Here is an 11,753-nt window from a genome sequence, read left to right on the forward strand (position 1 = left end):
TTTAGGGGTTTGGTTTTATAAGATTATTCTTTTACAAAAATGAAATAGGTTTTGTATGATAAGCCAGTTTGAATTGCTTGTCAACTCCGGGGAGAAAAGAAGGGAGGGAAAGAACGTGAATTAGGAAACTTTGTAAAACTTATGTGGAAATTTGTAATTGGGATAAAATAAAGATAAAATTAAAAAAAAAAGGAAGAAGTGGGACAAAAATTTGAAGAAGGAAGGTGGCACGCTGTGTCTGGGGAACAGCAAAGAGGCTATTTGGCTCCGGTGTACAGTGAGTGAGGGCAGTGATGCGTAATTGCACCGAAAAGGTGGGAGAGAGGGAAAGGCTTTCTGTGCCCAACAAGGAACTTTGTACTTGATGTTAGAGGCTGCGGGGAGCTGCTGGAACTTCTCGGGCCCCTGAGTGATGTCAGGAGACCCGGGCCTTAGAAATATCCCTTTGGTAGCTGTATGAAGAAAGGATGAGAGAAGGGAGAGCCCAAAGGCAGGGAGGCCAATGAGGAAGCCCCCAGGCAGGAGGCCTGGCATGGGTGGCAGCCCTGAAGGCAGAGAGGAGGAGATACATTCAGGAGAAGTGGGGTCATGAATAGAAGAGGGTTGTCTGAAAGGCAGCAGGAGACAAGGGTGGCCCAGGAAATCGGATGCTGAGGCCTTTCAAGGCTCTGATTCTCCATCCCTCTGCTTTTTTTTTTTTTTTTTTTTTTTTTTTAAACCTTACCTTCTGTCTTAGAATCCACACAGTGTATGGACTCCAAGGCAGAAGAGCAGTAAAGGCTAGGCCATGGGGGTCAGTGGCTTGCCCAGGGTCACCCAGCTAGGAAGTGTCTGAGGCCAGATTTGAACCCAGGACCTTTTGACTCCAGGTCTGGCTCCCCATCCACTGAGCTACCCAGTTGCTCCTGCCATGTGCTCTTCAACCAGGCCTTCCCTCCTCAGTGCCTTCTATGTCCTCTGACCCTGACAGCGTCTGTGCCCTGGTCCCATGTCCTTAACGGTGCTCCTGCCTGCTGGGCCTGGGGCCATCCTCAGGAGGAGGAGGGGCTGGAGGGGAGGATCCAGGCCCATAGAGAGCTCCCAGCCTCATTCATCTTCCTGCCACCATTCCTAAGGCCTTACCTGGTGCCTGGCTGGAAGGCTGCCTCCTCGCTTGTACCAGCTCACCTGGGCATGGGCCTGCCCAGCCACCACACAGTTCAGAACCAGGGTCTGCCCCTCAGCCACGGTAGAGGAAGAGGACTCAATTTTGATTGGGGGGGTCACTCCAGGTGCTGGGGGGTGGGGGACACACAGGGTGGGTTAGGGGCCACTCCAGGGGCTCAGGGCTCCCCCAGACTGGTCTCCTGCCCCTCCGGGGCCCCCACTTACGGTAGGAGAGGCTGGCGCCCTGGGATCCGGTGACGGTGACTGTGAGGGAGGCCTCCATCCCATTGGCTGCACGACACACGTACTCCCCAGCATCGGCGGGGGCGGCCTGGAAGATGTACAGGCGGGAGCCACGGACCTGCAGGGAGGCAGAAGAACCTCAGAGACGGAACCAGAGCCCTCTGGGCATCTAGTCCAGCCTTTACCTGACCCGTCAGCAGCTCAAGCCACAAACCTTTTATTTTAGTTTTTAAATGTTTAAATAAACCCTTACCTTCTATCTTAGAATTGAAACTTAAGTATTGGTTCCAAGGCAGAAGAGAGGTAAGGGCTAGGTAATGGGGGCTAAGTGACTTGCCCAGGGTCTCACTGCTAGTATCTCAGACAGGATTTAAATCTAGCTCTTCCTGCCTCCATGTCTGAGCTGAGCCATTCACCCGTTCCTTCTTTAAGGTTGAAGTCAAATGCAGCCTCCAGTGGGCAACCTTTACGGATTGCTGCAGCTGGGGTTCCTTCTTGCCTTCAATGATCATGGGTCTACCATTTTTTAAAAATATGCATTACTTCCTGGTAGAGAGTAAAGTCCTTGAGGGCAAAGGTGGTTTTTCCCTTTGTCTCTGCATCCCTCCTGCCCGGTCCAGAATCTTTTTCTTTGCACACAGCACACAGCTCCCTCCGAGCCTCTGGTGAGAGACTCCATACCTGGTGCCGGGCAGGGAGGCTGCCTCCTCGCTTGTACCAAGTGACCTGGGCATGGGCCTGCCCAGCGACCACACAACTCAGGTCTACCGTCTGCCCTTCCACCACGGTTGGCGATGAGGATTCGATCCGGACCGGCGCGGGAGTGGCTGGGGCTGCAGTCCCAGAAACAAAGGAGATGGTGAAGACACACGACGCAAAGATGGGGAAATGAAGACTGTAGAGAGGGAGATGGCAGAGGCGGGTAGAGGAGAATCCTGGGCATGGGGGAGAAAGGAGGAAAGAGAAGGCAGGGCCCCAGGGGGATCACCTGGGATAGAGCCGTCGCTGGAGCGGGAAGGCTGGACCGTGATGACGAGGGAGGCCTCGTGGGGACGGGAGCCACGGACCACACGGCACACGTACTCCCCAGAGTCGGCCGGGGTTAGCTGGTACAGCCGTAGCCAGGTCCCGTGGTCCTGTACAAGGGGAAGGAGGAGGGAGAGAGATGAGGAGAGACGCCCTCCACAGGTCCGGGGGCTTCTGGGGCTCAGGAAGGCCGCGGGGTGCAGTGGCAAGAGAGCGATGCTGGAGCTGGGGCTCCATGGCCCCACGAGCTGTCACCGATGAGTTCTAAGCCCTCACAGGGACCGGGAGGCAGCACACACTCTAATCCCTCCATGGCAGGCTGGTTGTAACGAAAGCACTTTGTGAACCTTGACTATTACGGAAATGGCAGCTCCCAGGGAAGGGGGGGCTGGGAGATGGGGGGGCCTCCCAGGCTGATGGGGAGTTCTGGCTTAGATGGTTTCTGTCATCAGATGAAGGCAGTGCCTTGGGGCAAGGAGCATCGGATTTGGGTTCTAGGTTTGAACTCAAAGAATTATTAGTCCTAAGCACTAGCACCTTACAAATATGATCTCATTTGATCTTCCTAACAACAACTCTGGGAAGTAGATGCTATTATCATTCCCATTTAACAGAGGAGGAAATGCAGATAGACAGAGGCTAAGTGATTCATCTAGGACATACAGCTGGTTAATGCCTATGTTAAGATTTGAACTTGGGTCTCTCTGATTCCAAGTTCAGAGTCTTAATTTCCTCATCTGTAAAATGAGGAAATAAAACCAAATGATCTTTAAATTTTATTCTGGCTCCAACTCTTATGAGTCTATTACAGGTCTGGACCCTACCTGTCTCTTGACAAGTCTCCCATACCTGACGTCGGACGGGGAGACTGCCGCCACGCTTGTACCATGTGACCTGGGCATGGGCCTGTCCAGTGACCACACAGTTCAGATCCACGGTTTGTCCTTCAGGGATTTCTGTAGAGGAGGCTTCAATCCTCATGGGGAAGCTGGCATCAGAGCCTGAGGGCAGACAGGTGGTTCAGGGAGCTGGGCACAGGCACCTGGTTCCAAGGCTTGGCTGGCAGTGTCACTGAGAGCACAGGCCCTTCCTTCTTTCCTCTCTCCTTTCCATCCTTCCTCCCTCCCTTCTTTTCATCCTTTCTCCCTCCTTCTCTTCCTTCTTTCCTTCCTTTTCCCTTGATCTTCTGTCTTAGAATCAATGATTAAATATTGATTCTAAGGCAGAAAAGCAATAAGGGCTAGGCATTTGGGGTTCAGTGACTTGTCCAAGGACACACATCTAGGAAGTGTCTGAGGTCAACCCCCGACCCAATTTGGAACTCTATCCAGTAAGCCACCTAGATGCCTCTCCTCTTTATTCTTCAAAGTTTATATCATGTGACTACTTTTCCTGGGTTCTAGAATCCATTCAACGTGGACTCCCCAGTATCCCCTATTCCCTTCTACCTGCATTGCAAGAACTGACCACCGAAGCCTTCCCTTTCCTTCTAGACCTTGAGTAGAGGCCTCCTTTTCCATGATGCTTTTGCTGATTCACCCTTCAGGCTCAGGGGGAAAGGCTTTCTTTTACCTTGAATTTTTCTTAGCACCCACCTTGGGCCTCTCTGGGGCAGCCCTGTCACCCTGCTCCCTGTGATCACAGCTATTTGTGTATTTGTCCTTTCCCTACCATGAGTCTCTAAGTCTCTTCAGAGATAGAGGCTTGAGCAATAGCTACTTGAACATCTTCCCCAGCACAAAGCAAAAGGCCTAATACACAGAAGCCACTTAGTGTTTGTTGAATGAATGAATGAATGAATAAATGAATGACAGGGTAAAGCATTAGCCAAGTCCTTTCAGGCTTCAAAAGGAACAAGTCAATTCAGAGGTCCAAGTGACTTCACTCTTTTTCCAGGGAAGCAAGGCCAAACTCTCCATTTTAACTTGGTCTTTTGAAGGATGCCTCCATATTATATTTGTATTCCCAGACTTAGCATGATGCATGACCCATGGCAATTTTTCTTAAACCCTTGCTTTCTTTCTTAATAACGACTCTAAGACAAAAGGGCAAAGGCTAGGCAAAGGAGTTTCAGTGACTTGCCCAGTGCTACACAACTAGGAAGTACCCGAGACCAGATTTGAACCTGGTACTTTATCCACTGTGCCACCGAGCAATGACAGAACAGGGAATATGTCTCAGGGTCAGCCTGGCCCCAGCCCAGCCCACCATTGTGGTTCCTCACCTGGGGAGTGGCCAGAGCCAGGACTGGCTGCATGGGAGACAGAGATGTCAATGAAGGCTTCCTGGTGGCCTGAGGTGCCATCAAAACGGCACACATATGTGCCCGCATCTGCTGGGGTCAGCTGGTAGAGTCGTAGCCGAGTGCCATGGGTCTGAACAGGAGGAATTAAGGGATAGAGGGGACAAGAAGGCAGGGAGAGAGTGCCTCTTGCCCTCTTGTCTCAGGTCCCCAGCTTGGGGGACTCAGGACAGCCCCTTCTACACTCTCTTTATGTCCCAGCACCCATTCCTCAAAATAACAGTTCCATCTCCCAAACTGCATCCGCCTGGCTTCCCTAAGGGAGATTCCCAAAAGTACCTGGTGCTGGGTTGGAAGGCTCTCACCACGTCGGTACCAGGTGACCTGGGCATGGGCATGCCCAGTGACCACACAGTTCAGATCGACTGTCTGTCCCTCAGTCACTGATGGGGAAGAAGACTCGATCCTCATGGCAGGGACCAAGCCTGAGTCTGGAGATTCAAAAGGAAAATGGGCAGACCATTAGACTAGACTCTAGAGGAAGGATCCATCTATTATTGTCAACCCCCCTCCCCCACCCAATTACATAGTCTAACAATTTTTAACATTTGTTTTCTGCTGTTTTCTGATCCACATTTCCTCCTTCTCTCCTTTTCTCCTCAGTCTCTGAGAGGGCAAGTAATGGGCTATAGATGATACTTAGGGGCAGCTAGGTGGCTCGGTGGATAGAAGAAAGCAGGGCCCAGAGCTGGGAAATCCTGGGTTCACTTTGGCCCAGGCACCTTGGACATCCTGCTCCACCCCATACCTGGAACGATCACCACTTCCATGCGGGCCTGGGCACTGCCAGTGAGGGTGTTAGAACTACAGACGTAGATGCCAGCATCAGTTGCTGTGGCATCTGGGATGAACAGCATGGTATGTTCCACACGTGCCTGCAAGGGCCAAGAAACATGTCAGGACCACAGAACGAGACAGTATGGGGCAGGAGGGAGGATGTGTCTGCGGAACAACCCGGGGTTGGGGGGGCAGTGGGGCAGGCAGAGAAGAGCCCCATTGTCTGGTCCTTACTGCCCTTCTTCCTTGGGACCAATACAAAATATTGATACTAAAATGGAAGGGAAGGGGTTTTATTTTAAAAAATAAAAAAAGGGGCAACCAGGTGGCTCAGTGGATGGAGAGCCAGGCCTAGAGATGGGAGGTTCTGGACTCAAATCTGACCTCGGACACTTCCTATTTGTGTGACCCTAGGCAAGTCACTTAATCTCCACTGCCCAACTATTACCACTCTTCTGCCTTGGAATCAATACTTGGTATCAATTCTAAGACAGAAGGTGAGGGTTAAAAAAAGGGGTTACTGAAGTCCTCACCTTGGGGGGCAAACTTCCTCCCTCCTTAGTCCAGACGATCCTATGTGGTGGGTTCCCGGTCACCTGACAATTCAGCCTCACGATGTGGCCCTCCTGCACCTGGGTCTGCTCAGGACGTGGCTGGACATCGGGCATCCAACCCCCTGTCCAGAAGAGGCAGAGTGAGTTCCACCTGGGGTACCCTTTTCCCTGGACTCTATAAGCTTCACGCTGCTCCTCCTCTGGGGTTCATCTTTCCCGGTCCCATCATTGTCCCTAACTCTTCCCTTGTTTGTAACACCAAGGTAGGCCCCTGCTCACATCCCTGGCCTTCTCGTTCCAGCTCTTACCATGCACGTGGAGAACGGCTCTGGCTACATGCTGCCCAGCGCTATTGGAAGCACGGCATATGTACTGGGCTTGGTCAGAAGGCTCTGTGGCTGGGAGGCGTAGGATGCCACCATGAATCCAGGCCTTCCGGGGCATTTGCCCCCCAGGACCCCCTAGAGTCAGAAGAAGGGAAGCCTGGTCAGTGGTAGGCCTCATTCTCTCCATCAAGAAGAGTAGATAGAACCATGGAGTTTTTCACTAAATATTGCATATATTCTTAGATCAGGCTGCTAGGTTGGTTAGTTTTGTGATATTAACTTATTTTCCTATTTTAATTATTACTTGTAATAAGGGATAGCTCTCTGGGTAGAGATCAGGGAGGGAAATATTTAGAAGTAAAGGTAATATAAAAACAAAAGAAATCAATAAAAATATTTTAAAATGAATTAATCCCCAAACTCTTCAAAGTTCCCCACCCCCTAGGAGGCAGCTAGGGGGTCCAGTGGACTGAGAGCCAGGCCAAAGATAGGAGGGCTTGGGTTCAAATCTGGCCTCAGATACTTCCTAGTGAACCTGGACAAGTCACTTAACCCATAACATTCTTCTGCCTTAGAACCATTACATAGTATTGATTCTAAAACTGAAGGTAAGGATTAAAAAAAAACAAAACAAAACAAAACTGTCCCACCTTCTTTTCCTTAGAGTGTTCAGACTAAGTCCTGGCTTTGCCAAGTGTTATAAGACCAAAGATTCAGACTTGGAAATAACCTCAGAAGTAAGATAATCCAACCCCCTCATTTTATAGATAAAAGGGCTGAAGTTCATTGTCTTATCCAAGCTTACATAAGTAGTAACTGGCAAAGGGCAGCTAGGTGGCTCAGTGGATAGAGCTCAAGGCCTAGAGTTGGGAGGTTCTTGGTTTAAATCTAACTTCTGACACTTCCTAGTTGTGTGATCCTGGGCAAGTCACTTAACCCTCATTTCGGAGCCCTTACCACTTTTCTGCCTTGGAACCAATACTTAGTAGCAATATTAAGACATAAGGTAAGGGTTAAAAAATTAAAATAAAAGTAATCCCGGAGGGGAGAGGGAGATAGGTTACATAGTAGAGAGAGTGCCAGACCTGGAGAAAGGAAGTCCTGGGTTGAAATCTGGGCCCAGACATTTCCTAGCTGTGTAACCCTGGGCAAGTCACCAACTGCCTAACTCTTGTTGCTTTTCTGTCAGAATTAATACTAAGATATAGAAGGGTTAAAAAAAAAAAGGGTTAAAAAATTAATACTAAGATATAGAAGGGTTAAAAAAAAAGTGGGCAGAGAAGGGATTTGAACCCAGGGAATCTGACTCTCAATCTCATGTTCCTGCCCTTGTACCAAGCGGCCCCTATGTGACTGCCAACAATGAAAGGCAGTACTCAGCATAGAAGTCTTGAAAAGGTTTCACAAGTGTTCTTACCTGACCACTCCAGGCTGGGTGCTGGGTTTCCAGTGGCACTACAGTGGAACTCTGCCAGCTGGCCAGGTTGCACCGTGAGCTGCGGTGGGTGGATAGAAACCACAGGTGGTGACAGGCTCCCTGAGGCTGTTAATAGAGACAGACAGGTAAGGCCAAGACAATGGTCCAAGGACAAGAGGGAAGAGAAACATAATACCAAGAGGGAATATAACATGAAAGAGCCAAGGAGGCCAGAGAGAAAGAGGAAAGGTCTTGGTAGAGTGGATGAGGAGGGGCTAGGGTTGGGGAGAAAGAAGATACTGAAGTGAGAAGACAGGATCTAAGGAGATAGAGAGCCAGGAATAATCATCATCATCATCCACAGAGCACTCTACATGGGCATCACTAGGGGAGGGAGTGATAGGGGCTGGGGATAACACCAGTAACAGTAATAATATAGTAACTGAAATCCACATAGCACTAAATATATATGGGTGTAGATCATGGGGGAGGAAGAAGAAGGGGCTCCCCTGAATGTGCTAGGGGGTTGGAATAATAACAGTAACAATAATAAAGCAATAACTGAAATCCACATAGCACTATATATGTATGGGCATAGACCATGGGGGAGAGAGTGGTAGGAATTCCCGTGAAGATGCTAGGGAGCTGGGAATAAATAATAAAAACTGAGATAGATAGCATCTTGGATTTAAAAATTATATCAAAGGCCACCTCATTTTACTGATAAGGAAGATGAGTATCAGAAGGAGAAATCAAATCTGGGCTCAGACTCTTCCTGGCTATGCGACCCTGGGCAAGTCAGTTAATCTCCATTTGTCTAGCCTTATTGCTCTTCTATCTTGGAACCAATACACAGTATTGATTCTAAGATAGAACATAAGGGTTTTAAAAACAATTTTCTAATTAAAAGAAAAAAAAGAAAGAAATGTGACTTTTCCAGGATAATATAGTAAGTGGCAGAAATTAGACCTGAACTCAGGGTCTTTGGACAAGAAACTTACTATATCCAAAGGTTAAGAATGAAGAGAAAAGGAGAGTAGGGACTGGACCTAGGTTGGAGATAGAGGTGGGCAGGGAGAGAGGAGAGTCCAGAATGGGGGGGGGTTATACCCTGGACATGCAGCATGGCAGTGCCCTGGTCCATGGCGAACATATTGGAGCCGGTGCACACATAGGTGCCTGCATCATTGGGCTGGACATCCCGGATGGTCAGGATGCCATTGAAGTCCATGGCTCGTGAAGGCAGCTTCCCATTATGTAGACGAGTCCACACCAGTGTGTAGGCTGGAGACTAGGAGAGGCAGAGGGACAGATGGGCCCCACAGGACTTCTGTCGTCCTCTCATCATCTGCTTTCTCAAGCTAGACCCAGCACCCAAGAGGAGCTGCCGCTTCCCCCTTACCTTGCTTTTGGCTGTGCAGATGAAGGTGACGTTAGCCCCAGCCCGCACACTCTGGCTCGTCTGCTCCTCCACCGTCACCGTGATGGCCTTGGTGGGGGCCTCTGTGCCAATGGGTGGAGAGCCACAGTGAGTACCGGCCCCAGCCTAGGTCTGATCCTAGCTCCAAAGCTCAGCCCCAGCCCTGTTCTAATTCCAAGGAAAACCCAGCCCTAGCCCTTACCCCACTCCTGACCCAAGCTTTAACTCTGGCCTCATCCCAACCCCTGACCTAAGCCAAATTCTGACCCCCGCAGCAAAGAAAGCAGGGAGGGACAGCCTGGAAAAAGGGGAAAGAGAAATTGTAGTGCCATCGGCTACCAGAACTGCAGGACCAGAGGAAGAGAGGCATGGAGGAAGGAGAGGGGCCAGGGGTGCTCACCGGCGACCAGGATCTCAGCCCGGCTGGTGTTAGCATGGTATAGGTTCCGGCAGGTACAGATGTAGACGCCCGCATCGGAAGGCTGGATGCTGGGGAAGTGGAGCTCAGAACCTGGATGAATTGGCAGGGACGCTCAGAATGGCTTTGCCCAAAAACTTGTACCCCTCCCTCCTCCTACCTCCTTCAGCTCCTTCCACACTAGACAAGGGCCAGAGGCAGTAGGGATGGGTTGCAGGGAATTGTGGCCCGTCTTTGATGGAACTGAAGTTCCCATTGCCACCCACTGCCTACTAGGGCATCGTGGGGCATCTAGTACCTTGCTGGCGCTGTTGAGTGGTGCTAGGAATGGACCGTCCATCTTCTCTGGTCCAGTAGTAGTAGTATGGGGGGCTTCCACTGACTTGGCATCGAAGGGAATGGGAGCCACCCTGGGGCACTGTGCTCCGGGCCGGGTGGACCTGGACTACCAGCAGAGCCTGGTCGGCTGAAGAGAAAGAAGGTCAGGGGGCCTCCAAGCCTGGTGAACCTCACCCAATACTACACAGTGACTCTACTTTGACTTCTGTCCCTAAGCAAGAGGCCTGTGGGATTGAGGATCCTTAGAACAGGGAATGTCAGAGCTGGAGGGGCCTTTAGAACAGAGAATGTCAGAGCTTGGAAGGGTCTTAGAATAGAGAACATCAGAGCTGGAGGGGCCTTTAGAACTGAGAATTCAGAACTGGAAGGGGCCATAGAACACAGAATGTCAGAGCTACAAGGGCCTTTAGGACACAGAATTTCAGGACTAGGAGGGCCTTTAGAACACAGAATGTCAGAGGTTGGAGGAATCTTAGAACAGAGAATTCAGAACTGGGAGGAATCTTAGAACACAGAATATCAGAGCTAGAAGGGCCTTGGGTCCAGGGCTCCCAACACCAACACACTAATCCCCCTTCCCAGGACCCCTCCATTCCCTAGTCCCCTTCAGGTCTCCACTTACTCTGAGGCTGGCAGCGGCCTCCTCGAACACTGGGGTTGCCCACGTAGCCTGGAGCACACCTGCAGGAGACATGCCACCCTCATCAAGCTATCCCCAGCAGGGCTGGTTGGAGCCCCTGCGATGCCTGGGGAATCAGAGTTCAGCCTCCTGCCCAGTGCCCTGGTCAGGCTAGGGCCACAAGCACTTCTTTGAGGATAAAAAAGGACACAAGGCAGAAAGTAGAACTAGCCCCAAGACTACTGGGCCTCACTGGATTCAATTGGGTTGGGGGCTTGTTTCTACTCCAGGAAAATCTTCCTAGAATCCACCCCCCCCCAGCTTCTCATGGTCCCTCCCCTTCACTTCTTCTTCCATTCTCCTTTGGGTTATGCCTCTTCTTGGACCCTGAGCCCAAGAACCATCCCCTATCGCCCCCCAAGCCACATGAAGACTTACTGTTCACAGTACTGGCCCGTGTAGCCAGGCTCACAGGCTGTGCAGCGGTACCCCCCAGAACCGAGGCTCTCACATGTCCGGGAGAACCTGTAGCCCAGGAGACCAGGGGTCAGACCTGTGTGCGTCCCTTATCCTCTTGGGAACTATTCCCATATTCCCCTGTTGGAATGACCCCCTCCCCACTCCCCTCTTCTGGGTGCCAATCTCCTAGACTTGGCCCAGCTCTGGGGTGTCCACTTGTCAGAGGGGACTCTAGTCAGCTTTGGATTGGGGTAACTGACCACCACAAGAGTTGATTCAGTGATTCCCCATATCCCTTGGCACTGGGCAAGGCTACCTACATGTTCTCAGGGTTGGTCAGGGGGCAGGCGCAGGGCTGGCAGTCCTCAGGAGTTCCCGCGGTGGCATCACCATAGTAGCCAGGGGCACAGAGTTCACAGAATTCACCGGCCGTGTGATGCAGGCATTGCTGGGGATAGAGCGGTCCCACTCTGGCCCAGCTGCCCCTCCTATCCTGTGCCAAGCTGTCTCCCACTGAGCCCTCCTGACTGGGCACTCTGAGATTAATGGGTGTCTCACGTACACCAAAGCCATCCAATGGACTCTTGCGTGGATCCTCCCCGCCTCAATGACTCTATATTCAGCCTTCCACACTTGCCCCTGGATTAGCCAGTCCCACCGCGGATACCTCCCACCTCCAGTTCCTTACAAGGAGCCCTTCCCTCACC

The 11,753-nt window shown here is 51.1% G+C and overlaps 1 protein-coding gene across 1 annotated transcript in view; it reads right to left on the reverse strand.

Annotated features, from left to right (window-relative positions):
- HSPG2 (heparan sulfate proteoglycan 2) overlaps positions 1-11,753 on the reverse strand; it is an 83,587-nt gene that overhangs the window by 44,395 nt on the left and 27,439 nt on the right. Inside the window, exons 19-35 of the mRNA XM_044668716.1 lie at positions 11,367-11,494; positions 11,026-11,112; positions 10,591-10,649; positions 9,928-10,095; positions 9,612-9,722; positions 9,194-9,294; positions 8,902-9,082; positions 7,792-7,917; positions 6,357-6,509; positions 6,028-6,170; positions 5,466-5,592; positions 4,997-5,148; positions 4,640-4,790; positions 3,265-3,416; positions 2,378-2,525; positions 2,071-2,216; positions 1,372-1,507 (exon numbers count right to left, since the gene is read on the reverse strand). Coding sequence (XP_044524651.1) covers positions 1,372-1,507; positions 2,071-2,216; positions 2,378-2,525; positions 3,265-3,416; positions 4,640-4,790; positions 4,997-5,148; positions 5,466-5,592; positions 6,028-6,170; positions 6,357-6,509; positions 7,792-7,917; positions 8,902-9,082; positions 9,194-9,294; positions 9,612-9,722; positions 9,928-10,095; positions 10,591-10,649; positions 11,026-11,112; positions 11,367-11,494 — 2,269 coding nt within the window. The remainder of the gene's footprint in view (positions 1-1,371; positions 1,508-2,070; positions 2,217-2,377; positions 2,526-3,264; positions 3,417-4,639; positions 4,791-4,996; positions 5,149-5,465; positions 5,593-6,027; positions 6,171-6,356; positions 6,510-7,791; positions 7,918-8,901; positions 9,083-9,193; positions 9,295-9,611; positions 9,723-9,927; positions 10,096-10,590; positions 10,650-11,025; positions 11,113-11,366; positions 11,495-11,753) is intronic.

The sequence above is a fragment of the Gracilinanus agilis genome, chromosome 3 (genome assembly GCF_016433145.1).
Source record: "Gracilinanus agilis isolate LMUSP501 chromosome 3, AgileGrace, whole genome shotgun sequence".
Lineage (NCBI taxonomy): Eukaryota > Metazoa > Chordata > Mammalia > Didelphimorphia > Didelphidae > Gracilinanus > Gracilinanus agilis.